The 16,964-nt window shown below is 40.0% G+C and overlaps 1 protein-coding gene across 1 annotated transcript; it reads right to left on the bottom strand.

Moving 5' to 3' along the window:
- Positions 1-1,506: 1,506 nt before the first annotated feature.
- lrrc32 (leucine rich repeat containing 32) lies at positions 1,507-11,187 on the bottom strand. The gene is made up of 3 exons (XM_004551179.5): positions 11,051-11,187; positions 9,357-9,450; positions 1,507-5,712 (listed from the first exon to the last, which is right to left on the bottom strand). The coding sequence occupies exons 1-3, from the start codon at positions 11,092-11,094 to the stop codon at positions 3,880-3,882; spliced, it is 1,971 nt and encodes a 656-aa protein (XP_004551236.1). The 5' UTR covers positions 11,095-11,187; the 3' UTR covers positions 1,507-3,879.
- Between the last annotated feature and the right edge of the window lie 5,777 nt (positions 11,188-16,964).

The following is a 16,964-nucleotide window of genomic DNA, read 5'->3' as shown; positions in this document are numbered from 1 at the left end:
TTTTAAAATACAGCGTTTTTAAAAATCCTAAATTAAAGAAATAACAAAGGCCAAGGTGCAATTCCAGTGAAGCACTGTTTGCTACAGAGAAACGGATTGCCAGCTTTGCACATATGTCTCAAACTCATTGTCTTTGATAGCCACGCTCCTCAGGGACAACTAGTCGATACTTACGGGCCCCTTGCTTATTCCCTCTCTGATACAGTAAGCAACTGAGGTGTTTTTCTGGATAGTTCTTTTAAACTTGATAAACAAGTGTCCTCCGTAGTACAATCTAGCTTTTATCTACTACGTCAAATTTCTAAGGCTAAGCCTTACATATCATGTAAGGATATCCATGCCTTTGTTAATTTTAGATTAGATTACTGCAACTCCCTTAACCTGGGCCTCCAATCTGCCCTTCTTCATAGATTGCAACTTGTTCAAAATGCTGCGACACACCTCTTAACTGGAACTAAAGGGTATCGATCACTCCGGGTCTTGCTGACCTACATTGGCTCCCCATTCAATATCGTATTGATTTTAAAATGTTATTGCTTACTTTTTAAATCGTAAACAATATTGCACCTAGCTACTTAACTGAACTCCACAGCCTGTATACCCCTAGGAGAGCCCTAAGATCATCGGGCCAACTGCTCTTGGTGCAACCTAGGGTCTAGGGACCAGAGGTGACCGTGCCTTTGCTAGTGCTGCAGTCAACCTCTGGAAAAATCTTCCAACTGACAGTCACGCATCTGAATCTATTCAATCTTTTAAACTGCGATTGAAAACTAAATTATTTAATCTAGCATTCCCGGCTAGTTCGTGTTTTTATCAGGTAGTCTTCTTTGTACTTTGTAATCGCACCCATATGTAACTTATATTGTTGTATTACCGGAATAATCTTCCACCTGATATTCCAGCGTCTGAATTTATTCAATCCTTTAAATTACGATTAATAACTTACTTAACTTAGCATTGCCGATTAATTAGTGCTCTGTTTCATCTGGCAGTGTACTTTGCACTTTGCTATCACATCCTTATGTAATTTTAATTTAATTTCATACTATTGTATTATTGAGAAGCACTTTGGTGTATCTATGGTCTTTAAATGTGCCATATAAATAAAGTTGTATTGTATTGTATAACTCAAACGACCCAAATGTCAGTTTCAGGTCTTCACAAATTTGAATCCAGCACCAGCACACATGTAAGTTTGGACTGTTAATAAAAAAATGGCACAGTTGCAGCTGTAGAGCAACATGTACCCAAAAAATACACCAAAAAGAAAGCTAACAATCCACTTAAGGGGCAGACTTTAAGTAGAGGTCTGTGTATCCAAAATACTTGTTCAACCTCTATTTAAAAAGCCCTGGAAACACTCTTGGCTATATTTGTAGGATCTTTAGGATACATTTCTGAGAGTGTTATACGTTACAATATAAAGCGCCTTGAGGTGATTGTTGTTGTCATTTGGTGCTGTATATTAAAAAATCAAATCATAACTACACAGAGAGTGTAATCTTTAATAACAATATTTGAGTTGATGTTAAAATAACAAATAACACACACACATTAAGAAATTGTCCTTCATTTACTAAAAAAAATAAAAACTTACACTTCACAAAAACACATGGCATGATAAGAAAAAATATTTAACTTTGGTTTTTGCTAATAACATCAATAATAATTTGCTTTTTAGGATTAAACACAGTAAAAATCACATGAAACTGTGAATCCCAGTGTAGCCAACAACAGCACAGCGCTAGATTTACCATTTTATATAATATTAATGTGGTAAAAACAACACAAACACTCATGTTATGCCAACACATTATTCATATCAGTCAAATTAACAGGTGGAGCACCATGGGCCTGGTATCAGTATGGAAAACATACTATGGAATATTTCCAGCTTTGTTTTTATAGTTTTTTTTTAATATATATATAAAAACAAACAGAAGAAAAATAACTTATGTCATCATATGTTCTGCTCTATGTAGCATTATTAAGGTCTTATAGTGTTATAAAATCAGATACAGTCACACATACAAGAGGAAGTTTAAAGTGCAAACTATAAATAAAGGTTAAAGTGACGGCTTGGATTTCTTAAAAAACACAACAACAAAAAAACAACCTTCATCTAATCCTACTTCACGAATAAAGAGCCTCTTGTTTCATGACCTTTAGTAGTGTTCTCGTCTTTATTTTTAGCTTAAAGGAAAATTCCAACATGTCTGAGTGAAGACATCTGTCTGAGATTCGATGCTCCCTCGCCCCGTTTCATCTTTCACCGTCTCAGTCACTGATCCATCTGCAACAAACCTTCATTCTACCCTTAAATGAGTGTGAGTGACGCTTTGGGAAAATACACAACTTTGCTTTCTTGTTGTGATTTAAATGAGAAGGTCAACTTCAGTATGAAGTTAAGGCGTGGAATGAGCCGGAAACAAGCCAGCGTACGCACAAAAAAATGAGATTAAAAAAATATGTAAGGTGTTTATTTTATTCCTCTGGGATAATCCATCCATAGGGATGATGCTTTTTTTGTAGCATTGCCTTGGTTCGCTACACTAAAACCCAGTGGACTTCTCTTCAGGCAAAAATTATAACAGAAATTAGCTCTGGTCATCGGAAGTACGTTTTGTTAGTGAAGGTGAGTGCCACATTTTAATTTTAATTTTTAAGAGCAAACGTAGTCTCCAAAAGTAAAAGGTTAACATTAATTCATGAACAAACTTAAGTTTCGCTACACTGAGCTGCCGTGTTCGGTGGGATAATGAGTAATTTCGCCGACAGCTTGCTAGCAACACTTAGAAGTTGCTAGCAAGTGGGGATATTTGCTTAGATTAGAATGGCTAAATCTTTTCTTTAAGTTCCCTTTTTAGAAATCTAACCTTTAAAAAAAAAACATTACAAAAAAATGCTGGAAGCGCAAAAATGCAGCCCCATTTCTGTGTTTTATTCATTTCTTTGGCACTCTTTGGCTTGATTTCCCCAACATGGATCATTTTTTACATTTTGATATGAATGAAGATGTTTTTCCAAAAATAAAAATCCCAGTTTTAAAAAGCACAGGTTTAAAAGTGTGGGTGTAGCCTGTGTTTATTTGTACTGAAGCACATTTCCTTTGGCAAGCTTGTTTTTTGATAGCCAAATTTAGGTTTCCTGTTTGTCAGAGCTAACATCCACAAGGCAAATGCCACAAACCAATGAGTGACTAAAAAAAAGGCAAAGTTTCACACTGAAATCAAAGTGTATTTTCCAAAAGGCCAAACACTTATAATAACTTTTATTGCTGCATTTCAGGCACGCTTGTTGATGCCACGCTTTTGTGGAAGTGTTTTTAGTGTTAATTCTTCATTTTACATTCAGTAAGATAATGTGCGGTCATGGCTCTACAACTGGGTTAGCCATAAAGTTGTGTTTAGACAGAAAGCAAAACAAGTTTCCACTGTGTGTCCTGCAAGCACACACAGCTGCTTAACGTCCAATGCACCAAGTGTATCTGCTCTGTGCAGTCTTTACTTGTTATCAAGTCACTGAAAAGGCTTTTTTATGAGTTGCCATCACTCTTGAAATGCTCAGTTTTGTAGTTTTCATTTGACTTTGCATTGTCACACTGCCTTGTTTGGTGTCTCAGCACACCATAAGGTCCTTAAAATCTCTTTTTTTCTTCAATTGGGAAGATACTGAGGAATGCTTGCTTGTTGATAGATGTCTCAGTGATCAATGGTAGCTTTTCGTAGTGGTACAAACAACTCAAAGCCTCACATTGTTCCTTCAGGAGACTTTGGTTTGCCCCGCAGAAGTTACATTCACATTTTCAGCTGTGTCTGACTGAAACCTTCAGCTGTTTCTTAAATTCCTTCATGGCTTTCTGTGGCCAACCTTCATTCATTATGCCCTAAAACCTCTGTTATGTTTCCGCCTCCTTGAGTGGCAACATTTAACCAAGAGCACGAACACGATCATCACAAGTAACAATATCACTATAACTGTAATAACATAGTTCTGGACGGGTGGTCCATGGCACATTGTCTGGGTCACCTTCTTGATGCTGACCGGCTCAGAGTAGTCCTCGTGAACGCAGGTCACCGTTTCAATGTCAGGAATGACCACGGCGGACTGCTGCACCATGATGATGGATCTGAGGTTGCTGCAGCAGCTCAGAGGATTGGAGCCCATGTAAAGAGTCTTTAGAGAGTGCTTCAAAGCAAGGATGGTGCTGTACTCCAGTGTCACCAGGTGGTTGTTCTGCAAATTTAGGGACTCAATGGAGGACTCTTTGCTCCACGTCGGTAGAGTGGTCAACTGGTTGGTGGACAGATCGACGTATTTGAGGCTCCTCAGTAAGGACAAGTCTGCTTTTAGAATGGAAATGTTGTTTTTCCTCATGGAAAGGTGAACCAGGGAGTGCTCTAGACCAGAAAGAGAGTCTTTGTGCATGTCCAAGCCTGGATTCAGGGACAAATCTAAGACCTTCAATGGGGTGTTGGCAAACATGTTCGCGGGCAGACTCCTCAGGTTGTTTTCAGAGAGGTACAAAGCCTCCAATTTTGGAACAGATAAAAAGGACACACAACTTTGAGGATCCTTGTGGTTTTGGTCTGTTGGCTCAGAGTCACAGACTTGCAGGTTGTTCTGCTGGAGATGCAGGTATTTGATGTTGGCGAGTCTCTGAAATATTTGATAGTCCAGGGTTGTGAGGTCGTTTCCTTGTAAGAAGAGTTCTTCCAGCGACTGCACAGTGTTTTCTCCAAATGTCAGACTCTGCAGTGGATTATAGCTCAGATTGATGACCTTAACTCTCTGTAGAAGGCCTACATCAGTAATAGAAAATGAGGTAATGCAGTTATTACTCACATTTAGGACCTCCAGTGATCCCATCATGGAAAAATACTCTTCAGGCATTTTTTTGAGTTGATTGTAACTCATGTCCAGGTATCTGAGGCAATTAAACGTTATGTTTCCCATGAATTTAATGTTTTGGATTTGATTTTTCGAAAGGTCCAGATATTTAAGGCAGTTGTTTTTCGGGAGACGGGGAAAGAAGAGCATTTTGTTTTGACTCAGGTCAAAAGTGACAAGTTCATATGGAGTGTCTGATTGCGCGCTTTGGAATGACTCCAGGCTGTTTTGGCTGAGATTAAACACTTTTAATTTGTCGAGATTGAAGTCGTCGATGCACCTTATTGAATTCTTGGACAAATCAAGTTCGGTCAAATGAGATAAAATGTCAAAAGCTCCATCTTCAATTTTTAAGATGATATTATTGTGGAGGCTGATTTTCCTCAAGGACAAGGATCCACTGAAGGTATCTTTTGCTACTTCAGTGATGCTATTGCTGTTCAGAGAAAGGTTCACCAGCCTGGGAGAGTCAGCCAAGAAATAGTCTGACATCCCCGTGTACAGGCCGTTGTTTGACAGATCCAGTGACTCCACAGCTTTAAGAGGTCCGATGTTTGTTTTGGAGTGGGCAAAAACATTCAAATGATTCTTGGACAGATCCAGGATTTTCAGATCATTCATGTCTTCGAAGAGCCTGGGCTGGATGAAGTGGATCTTATTGGAGTGGAGATTCAGATGCCGGAGGTTGGTGTGGTATGCTAAAGTTTCCTGGGTGAGATTCTGCACCTGGTTTCGTGAAAGGTCCAGCATTTGGACGACATCGGGAAGGTTGAGTGGCGCACTTCTAAGGCTCAGATCGCTGCAAAACACATCCATCTGGACCTACGAACAAAGACAAACACACGAGTCTGATTATCTCGGCATACAGCCAGGTTGACTGATCATGACACAACACAGACCACATGTGGATGTGGAGGGTCGATTTATGAGTCGGTGTATCAAGGCCCAAGGCATGTTCTTGGCAGCAAGACAACCCAGTGTTGTATTTTTATTTTAAGTGTTTAAACTATGATTATTTCTCTTTGAATTGATTAAAAAAAGCCAACCAAAAGAAAAAGAAATCAAAAAGTTCCTAAACCAAGAAGAAAACACACCTCACACCTTTACTTCTTCTTTCGTCCCTGTTAGACGTTTGAGGTATTAAGTGCAGTTTATAATTGAAACCATATGGCCACAAACCCCCATGTCCAAAAACAGCTCATAAAACTGTCTCCCTCTCTGCTTACTCTCTAAGGCAGAGTACATTTAGCTTCTTGGCGTATTTGTGGTATCGTGAAAGGGGCATTCCTTGTTGATTGCAAGCTGTCTGTAAACAAATAAGAACTGGATGGCAGAACATCTCGTATCTGCTCAGGAACAAATCAGTCACACTTGGAGAAAAGTTTTATCATTGAAAAAAGACGTATGTTTCCTACGTGACTTTGCGTCTCATTAGCAATACTGCTCGTGTGGCACGCAACTGCTTATGTCAGACTAAGTCAGACTTTAACTCCACATTATCTGAGTCACACGTGAGGCGGTTTACGGCACATTTAGTCAGAATAACTGTAAAAAAATGACTAATACTTGTGTAAATAATGGGAACAAAGTGGAGAAACTGCTAAAGTCGTGCTCAACTAGCTGAGGCTAGAACACCATAAAGTGCAACATCCCCAATTAGGTGATCTTTGTTTTACGGTCTGCTAGTGGTTTATTTAATGGCTCACAGTTCAGAGATGACAGTAAATGAGAGTGAGAGTGTTTAGTGCAACAATGTCACCAAACTGGACACAAAAGTCGCACAACCATTTCCCATCTCTCTATCCCCTCATTATCGGTCACCTCACCACTTTCAGTTCTCTTATAAATACTTGCTGTAACAAGGCCAAAATATGCTTTCAAGAAAGACTTTATTGCTGGAAGATACCTATCTGGTTTCACAAAGTCAGACTGAGAAAACTACACAATGTTTTTTAATCGCAAAAGCATCCATGGACATCCAAACACGGGGATTTTTCCCCCCCGCTCTTGTTTTTCCTTACGGTTGATTAACAGCTGATTTACGAACAAGACTGTATCTTACGCTTCCACACCACAGATCTCCACTGTTGTCCAGAAACTGTGACCACGTTCATAATTTCATTCCCAGTGTACAAAATACAGAGTTTGTTTATCAAAGCCGCTGGTGTGCCGCAGTTTTGTAGTGTGCTTTCTTGGCTGTACACAGCACTCGTCATTTTTCATGCCGAGGCTTTATTGTTGGTGATGGGTTTATTGTAACCCTAACCACAATGTTTTTCTAAACCAAGCAGTTTTCAGAGCCTAAACCCAACGAACCGACTGGAGGATGCAGTGTGGTTAAGCAGGTGACTCTCTGAGGGCCTTACTGCAGCAGACTTGGTTTAAATCTGCTCCAGACCATTTGCTATGCTTCACCCTCCCCCTCTCGCCATTTTCCAGCATACTCTTCATGGTCCAGTCTAATACAGATCTGAAATGCCCCTCTTTAAAAAAGTAAACAGTCTGTATTGAGAAAAAAACCCTAGCAGGTTGTAAACTGTGGTTTCCTGGCTGGTAAACATGAGATTTATGCCATCGCTATCCCTCTAACCTACTTTGTTGATCTCTTAAACAGAGCGCTTTATATACTTCTCGGGACATTATTGCTGCAGTTACTGTGTAACAGTATCGATGGTTAAAAAACACCTTCATCATCGTGGAGACTCTAAACAGCATCATGTGACCATCCAGAATGAGAACCTCCGTTTGTGATAGTCCTCCAGAATAAAAACTACATTTGTTCACAAACCTTTATTACAATGTTTTGATTTTGTAAGAGCTTATAATGAAGCGAATGATGAGTTCTTAAGACTGAACTCTGGATTTTAATCAAAAGCATCACCTTTTCTAAACCTAACCAAGTAGGTTTGGTACCAAAACCTTGAAAGTGGTCTCACACTCAAAAGCAGCTCTTCATTTTACAGTGGAAACACACCTATATGTAGTTTCAGCAATTCTTAGAGCAGAGGTGTCAAACATAAGGCCAGGGGGCCAGAATCAGCCTGGCAAAGACTCTAATCCAGCCACATTGGATGGCTTTTAAAAACATGAAGGAGGGCATAAATTGTGGACTTGGATCTTTATTGATAACTGCCATTCACATTAGACCAAAGTAATTAGGTCATATATTTTAAAAAATGATAGAAAAGTTATAGTTTCTTCACATCTTTTTTTTTTCAATGGATTGTACACATATATATACTTTTTCTGTAGTTTTACATGTTTTTTATAGTTTATAAGTCATGCTGATGGATTTCAATTACTGCAGCAACATTTCTTTATCATGTGGTAAAAAATTAGGACATACTTTTGATTTGCGCTTCTTTTACTTATATCGAGAAATCTAAGGAATCAACTGTGTAATTAAACTTCTTTACACTGACAGAAGTGGGGGGCGTCGCTTGTCCAGCCCACTTAAGTTAAGCCCACATAAGTGTATGGCCCATGAGACATCCCCACTTTAGAGGGAACAAATGATTAATACCATGGAGGACTAGTTTATTCTAATTCCAAAAGTATACCAACCAGTGAAGCAAATAGGTATTACTCCACAGCCCAAAATAGTCTTTAACAAATGCAATATTTGCTGCTGTCTCAGTAACATTTTGTAAGAGCGACACTAACCAGCTACTTCAGGGAACTACAGAGCCTTTTTGTAATGTCTTAGACTCAAGTGTACAAAGTGTGATTTGTGGCATATCCTTATATGTCATCAGTAGTGTCTTTGTGCTGCTTTAGGATTTTTTTTTTTTTTACTTCATTCAGAAAGTGTGATGCTCTGAAAACCGTTCCGATTTCAGCAGAGAAGTTCGGTGATATCTGGGTATTTATAGAACCACTGATGACCACATCAAATGTAGGTGACGCACCTTTCGCTTTCACTATCTGGCTATTTTTAGCTAACACATCTGAGCCTGACACTAATGACTCTGACCAATTGCTACGTGATCCAACCTTTAACCCATAAAGGCTTTATTTATGTATCTTTCCTAAGAAAAGCGAGTACTGTAGCTTACTGGAAGTGATGCATTTTTCTTTTTCATTTCATTTCATTTGATTACAGCAATATTTCTGCAAGATCAATCACCAGAAATACCATGAAAATGAAATCACAGCACTGTACACAATGGCAAAGCTGGGTGACACGTCCTCTATGCTTTAAAAAAAACCCCAACCCTCTATCAGCATGACTTCCACTGAAGACAAATAACATTTTAATGCCCAGTTATTAAAGCTGGCAACTCGTGAACAAACTCTCTTCAGGTCTAAACTTGCAAATAATTATAAAATAAACTGCCTGTAGTTGATGTGAATGAACAGAGAAAGCGCACATACCATGTAAAATGTAAGTGAACAAAAAACAGAGAAAAGATGCCGTTAAAAAAAAACAGAGAAAAGACCAGACGTGCGCGTCTCTGTTTACTTACAACTCGGCATGGAGGGGGTTGCTGGGGAGGGTACGCGGATGCCGCCACGCAGCTGACCAACAGCAGGAAGAACAGCTGGAGGACGTCCATGGTGCTGCAGGCACAGACAGTCCAGATCACACAAGTGAGCAACACATGAATGTGGGAAGGATGCTGTATATGTAACTAAAAAGGGAAGGAGTAACAGTGTGTGACCTATGAAGGCGTTTTGTTGCTTTTTTTTATGCAATGAAAACAGGGGCTTTTTGTTGCAATTAATCTGAATGCCGTTTTTTTTTTCTTTCTAGCATAAAGAATGACTAAGCCAAAAAAAGGGTTTCCATTAACTCTTTGTACTGTTATTGTTTTTAAAAAATTAGCGACTGTTTGAGGCGAGTGAGTCACGCTTATAGCGCTTCACTGTTTCCTGATAGGTTACTTAGAAACAAAACAATACATTATGTCACCTTATAGGGCAGACACGCTGTGCCCCGGATGGGTTGATAAGCTGATATGCATATGGAAACTTACGGGGGAAACAAAAGGTTTGCAGTTTGAGGCTAAGAATGGTTTAAAGTCACGAGTGACAAACACGGAGGCAGTTTGCTCTAATTTAATTCATCACAGTGCTCTCATGTGATGCTTGGAGCACGCAATCATCCTTCATTTAGCGTTAGAGAAACCTTTAAAAAGTTGAATGAATCAGCCTTTTGCTCCGATTTTAAGGCGGATCGCAGAGCTGCAGGGCTTTGATGAAAGTCGAATAGACTTTAAGGTTTATCTCATAGAAAAAAGGAAATGTTTACAGTCTGGTTAAACACCACAGCCGTTAATCTGCAGCCAAAAAAGATCCACACTTTCGGACTTTTAAATGTTCCCATTCAACCTTTTTTTTATTCTTCCTCCCATTTTAATTCCCATTCTACTTCCAGCCCCACCACGGGGAAATTTCACTGCATTTGTTTAAACTATCCCACTAATACCATGAAAGAGATACAGAGCATTGTTTGGCAGGGGGACATCTTCAGATTTCAGATCCACCAAAGAAATGTTTCCCCTCAAAATTCCTCACATGGTTTCACTTATATAAACATCTGAGGCACTAAAGAGGCCATCAGACATTATGTAATGTAGGATGTATTAACTAAGGTGAGGAAAAAGTCCACCTTATTATAGAGCTTGTGACCCCTAGTTTCAGAAACGCCAGAGCGCCTATAAAAGAGGAAGTTTTGTACATTTTGCAGATAGTAGTAGTAGTAGTAACAGTGCTGCAGTGGTGGAGTTTACTGCATAAATGTGAACCAGGAGGCTTTTATGTTGGCAGAATCACAACTTTTTAAAAGATTCTATTACACAAAATAATATTTTAGCACGTAGAGTTCAAGTCCACGTGTTGGTACACGGCAACTTCATCTCAGTGAAGAGAGAAAATCAGCCTTTTCCAGCCTTTAAAGTCCTCATAACGCTGATTTAAAAGTATTTGAAAGAGCTGTTTAGAAGTGTTACCCATGCAAGCAATACAGCTGAGTTAGTAGCTGGTAAAACTTGTGCACTTTTTCTTCTGTTTTAGAGTTTACACGCAGGACTTTTACTACAAAATGAGTATTTGTACTCCGTCCACCTCTACAACTGTAAGCAAGTACACAAATGTCACCGAGACCCCGAGAACCTTCCAAAAACCTCTGCAGCAACAGCCCAACAATATGAACTTTTACCTCGCTTTCAGCTGATGATTAATCTTCACAAGCCTCCTGACCATATCGATTTCACACCCTCACACACCCACACAGGTCGATCGCTCCTTTCAGCTCGACGCTCCTCTCCCCACGGCTGCCGGCTGCTGTCCGGCCATCCTCACATCCTGTGAGAATATCCTGCATGGCTTGGCCTCTTTCCCCCCTCCCACTGTTCTCGGGGAAATGCCATATATGGGGGGGTTGGGTTGGGAATTCTAGTTTTGAGCTGTAACTTCAAGGAGACTCAACCCTAACCTCTCTCCCCAACCTCACAAAAAAAAAAAAAATGCCATCTATTAATCCTAAAATTGGATGTCTCGAGGAATAGTTTGAACGTTCTCACAGGCACCAGACTCCATTTGGAATCTGAGGCATTTAAGCCTCAGCTCTGCCGAATACTTTTCCGTTCTTTGAAACCTCTGGAAAGCAGCCTTTTATGGATGTTTTCTTTATTTTTTTAAACAAGTTGAGCTGTTTTTGATGCTTCTACGTCAGCAGCTCTTATTGATACCGTTCGCAGAGACGTGTGGGTGCGCTGAGAAATCACACATCCTTTTTATGACTGTGGGAGTAAGTCAGACTTGTCATGTGGCTTTTCTCTGGTCTGCCCTACTGTAAACAAACATCGCTCTAATTATAATGAATAAGACCAGTTTATACATACAGACAATCAGTTTTAAATGACTGTACGAATGTCTGCGTGTCTAGACAGGCTGGAAAAAAGCATGAGTAAAACTCTCGCCTCCATAAAGGGCTCTCGAGCTCTGACTGCATCGGTGGAGATTTTCAGCGATAGATTGCGCTGCATGTGAAGCAGAAATGCTATTTTTAACAAATAAAATCAGACTGTTTCTAAACTACAGTCTGATTTAGGACGCGAATATTGGAAAAAATGCAATTTATAAAGGGATTTGTAAGCGTTCTATCTCCGAGTTTATATAAGCAGGTGTTTCTTAATCCGTTGGCTTTTGTGTAAGTTAAGTGTTTAAACTCCACATTTAGTCAAACAAATCTGAATCTGTTATAAAGTATTAAGGATGCTAATGCTGTTTATCTGTTTCACAACCACAAACATAAATATAATCATATTAGAAACTGAAAGCAGCTAAAGGATAATTCTATTATTAAAGGGGAGGTAAAGAGGACATCCTTCATATGCTGTAATTAATTCTAACCAGGTGGTGGCATAACTCTCTAAATCTTCACCCACCTTCTGAAGTTTTCTCCAGTGAATTATCAGAAAACAGATCGCGTATGCAGAGTAGCTGGTTTCTGTTTCTGCATCATTACAGACTTAGAACAAAAATAACGCTGAATAAAAACTAGATTTTAGTGTCAGATTGTGGCACTTTGGAGGTGTGTGAAATTGACCTGATTGCGGAGCGTTTCTCGTGTCGTTAAGCTGGAAAGAAATTTACCCAGAGGGCCTGAAATTTTGAAAATCTTTTACAGGATGAAGGTTACATTTTGAAAGGCTTTGTTAAATTTACTGACGTTATCGTGCACAAATAGAAATCTGTTGAATCTGACCAACTGAACCAAAGAAACAAGACTATCGACCTGCAGAGCGAGGGGAACTCTCTCCTCGGCTCTCTGAGCTTTTTGGGGGGATCGCTTGTCTTTAGTCTCGACCTTTCCTCTTACACGTGGGATCTCACGCCCTGTGCCCTGAGAGTTACTTAAAACTGTGTTGATGTGTAAAACCCAGATTGTGACCCACACCTCGAACCATCAACAAGCCTTAGGTAACTTACTTAGTTTTTCCGAGTTCCTGATGATTTGCCTGCTGAGTCTGATTCTTCAGTATCAGCTTTACTTTGTGGTGTCTGAGCTCAGTTTTGGTTCTTTCCCGCTAAAGACGCAGCACAAGATGAGCTCGCCATCAAAAAGAGTCGAATAAAGATGTCACCATTAAATTCTCTGGTTTTGCTTTTGCTTTCCCCCCCTTATGTAAATATTTAGGTGCAGTTTTTAACCTGAATTAACATGGCGGAATTTTCTTTAGTTTTTTGAATTGTAAATGACTTCTTGTGGTACACCTGCAGCTGAGAGCCTTCACTTTCTGTTCTGAGAGAGAAGCCACTGTCCACTCATTATGTGGTCCGACACTTTCACACTTTTCTTATCACTACAATCACATCTATCATGAATACGTTGCTTGCATGTGTTCAGGATGTGTTTCGTAACCTTTTCTCTTCCCTGACCTTGTCGAGAAGCACGCTCTCTGGATTCAGCACCTCCTGATCTGGCTTTCCTCTCCTGCTTCATCAGACGCACATTTCAGCTGTGTGGACTGGTGCGTGTGCAGCTTTTAAGCCTGTAAAGCATTCCCAAAAGTTTGGACAGCTAACACACGCACCGCAGCGTTCCCAAACATCCAGCCTGGAGCAATCTTCATCCAAAAAAAAGAACAAATCCCACCTCACACAGAGAGCTGTGACCCGGACTTCATGGAGCCGGTCTAGGATTAGATCAACAGACAACCTAAATCCACTAAAGACCCGTGGATGCCTCCAAACGAGGCTTGCACCTGAAATAACCTTTCAAACTGAACACCTGCTGCAGGTTTAATGGCTCACACCAAATATTAGCACCACACACACGCGCTGGGTTACGGCACAAGCCAGTCAGCAGATTATTCTTCTTAAGGGTGTTTTTGGTTCACATCACGATCTTTCCCTCTCTTTAACCAAGTAGTTTTTATATGGAAACCTAACCAGTGAGAGGAAGTGAGAGCAAAGTGTGAGGGAAAAAATAAAGTGCCAAACAAAGCCGGTACTAACAGGAGGAAAACCAGGATCCCCTGGCTCTTAATCTGGGACAACGTGGTCCTTCCCATTTTCCAACCACCTCCTGTAGACTTCAAGCATCTCTTAAAAGCACCAACACCAAAGGATACCTTACAGGTAATGGCGAGCTGCAGGATGCACCTGACAGAACAGCATCATATAACACTCACTAAACCCGGCACGTTATAAACTTAAAAAACAAGCGCTCTGTTTAGATCTCCAGCAGCTCACGTGGGCTCATTATGTGAGTTATGTGGCTGAAAGCTCCAGAAATACTCAGCAGGTGCAAGCGGACCATTAGTTTGGATCGTTTGTGTAAATATTGGAATTTGTTCTTAAGTTAGATCTGCGGTTTAGAGGTTTACTGTATATAAATATATATTTCCGTGTAAAATGTAGAGTGGGTGAAAGCGTAAAAGTGGCTTTTTGGAGTAAATCTACAGTGTGAAAATACACAAACACTCCTTGTTTAATTAGATTTTTAGCATATCGCCTCTCTGGCAGGTGGACTCTGATTTATTCATAACTACTAACACTTATTTAGAAATATTTACAAAACCACAGGGTGAAATGGTGCATCAGGTTAATGTTCTGCATGTATATTATACATACATTTGCCCTACAGAAATGATATGGGCAAAAACAAAATCACTTAAAGTGGACTCATTGCACTCATATTCAGACCCAGCCTTTCCACTAAGGGGCTCCAACACAGTAGCTTTGCATGATTCACAGTGCAGCTGACCCCTCAGCTAGCTTTCTTCTGATTGGCTGCCCCTCACAAACAGGTTTAGGACATCACCCTGAACCAAAAGTAGAAAGAAGGATCTGAAGCCTGTTTAATAAAAGCATCTCCTACTGTACCGGCACCTGTGGTGACAGCAGCCGCTTTAAAGCGTCGAACAAGAAAAACTCGTCGTATTTGGCGAAAACTGTGATCTCCATCTCTGAATTTGTTGGACGCAAATATGAAAAGCTGTGTTGAAAAGCTGCCGAGCGCCTGCTGTTTTCGATGCTTCACGCGGATAACAGCTGGTCTATACTAATGCACAAGTTTTATCGTCTTAACCGTGAGTTGTTAAAAACAGCGTAAAGCTGCACGAACACAGGCGCGCTGTGTTCGTGCAGCTTTACGCTGTTTTTAGCAAACAGGTGTCACGTAAGAAGGAGCCTTACCTGGTCTGCTGTCTGCTGTTCATGTGCAGGTTAAGTTTCAGATTAACTATCCTTTCACTCTTTGCCATGTTTTATCAGGTGTCATGTTTACACACAAATACACAATGTGAGTGTGTGTCACAGATCTCCCTGGGGGATTGTCCCCTTATTTAAATTCACCGGGATTCCCGGACTTTTTGTTTCCATTTCAGAAAAAAAAAAGGTCGCCATTACTCGCGGGTGTGTGGGGTGGTTTTTTCCCCCCTTTATTTCTCAGATATTTGTTTCCTGGAAAAACAGTGAGATCAGAGGGATGTTATTCCTGCAGGTGAAGGGTGCTTAAGAAAAGCTAAGATTATGGACGGCTCAGGTAAGGTGTACCTGAAGGTAATGGAAGGACCACTCTGCCTCCTGCTGGTCATGGAAAGAAAGCACACCTATGTGAAAATTTGACTCTATGTGCACAAAACGACCTCACAGCCAAAGCTGTAATAAACAAAACACGGTGTAAACTAGACTTAAACAGTGAAATTTTAACGCATTTGTCTCTAGAAATATAATAAAGTACTACGTAATAGCCATATATTCACATCAACATTTACTTTTGAATTTGTGACTTGAAGTAGAAGATCAGACTTTTCCACCTCTGTTTATTTGCTCAGAGAAAACAAAAAGTTTAAATTTAAATTATCTTGGTAATTATAAAAATGTGACCCCTTTTCTTTTTGGTACACAAAACTAAAGATTGGCAACTTAAAGGCAGAAAATAGTCTGATGTATCTCACACACACCAGAAGTAGAAATTCGTTTTTCTAATTTCTATTTTTTTCTTTTATGTCCCATCAACTGCTTCTACATCTGTCAGATTTACACTGAGACACTCGCTGTTCTTTGTTCAGCAGCACCCTCATGTTTCCTGCTTTTTCATGGAATAAGTTCTGGTTCTGGAACCAGACCACCTCCTGGGAAGTGGACCATCAGGTCCATCACCAGCAACAGAGCAGACCTGGAGGCTCCGTCCATTGTAAAAGCATTAAACTTTGTATAGTACTGTGCAAAAGTCTTGAGATACCCCTCCTTTATGTTTTAGTAATGTTAGGAATGTGCAGTAATTTAGTGACACATAGACAAACAGTATACAAGACAAAAACAGAGTTTGTACAGCTCTGAAGTTGTATGAGCCTTTATTCTTCAGCACAGCCTGAACTCTTTGAGCCAAGCTTTATTGTAATGTCTTTAAGTAGTCTTCAGGAATAGTCTCCAGGCTTCCTGAAGGGCATTCAAAGCTGTTCTTTGGGTTTTGGTTGCCTGATCTCTATGAAACGCTGCCAACAGTACAGTCGCAGAGCGCCCTCTGGTGGACAAACTGCAAAATCAACACTCATAATGTGGTTAAAGACGCTTCTACCTCTCTTCTTCAGTTTTTAAATTCTCATTTAATCTAATGTATCAGTATATAGCCAATATATGCCGGCTTCTACTGTAGGCACTCACTCTTCTGACCTCCTCTGTAATCTTTTGCAATTTCAACCAAAAAACACATTTACATTCATGACCCCATCAAGCCTGTTATTGATTTTCAGTCCAGTTCTTGTGTAATGGGCCCAACATGGGCCATACCTCAGCCTGTCTTGACAGCCACTGAGAGAATTACTGATGAGGCGTCAGTGAACAGTAGATGGATCAACTTCTTCAAATTTTTAAGGTTGCATTACTTGGGACATTACTTTATCCTAAGATATGCCAAGTTTTTATTCAATAGCTTATTGAGAATCATCTTGTTGGTGCCAAAATACAATGTTATGGCTCTCTTACTCTTATCTTTGGCATATTTTATACATTCTGCTAAAGAAATGGGATCAAATCAGGCTGATAAGCTACGTGTCGACAACACAGGTTCATCCTTTGGGTTCGGCGCCTTCTTTTATGTTTGACTGACTCGGATTAGT

Source organism: Maylandia zebra, linkage group LG10 (assembly GCF_041146795.1).
Source record: "Maylandia zebra isolate NMK-2024a linkage group LG10, Mzebra_GT3a, whole genome shotgun sequence".
In the NCBI taxonomy this organism is placed as follows: Eukaryota; Metazoa; Chordata; class Actinopteri; order Cichliformes; family Cichlidae; genus Maylandia; species Maylandia zebra.
The sequence above is the reverse complement of the archived record's forward strand: the minus strand, read 5'-3'. Positions and strand labels throughout refer to the sequence as shown.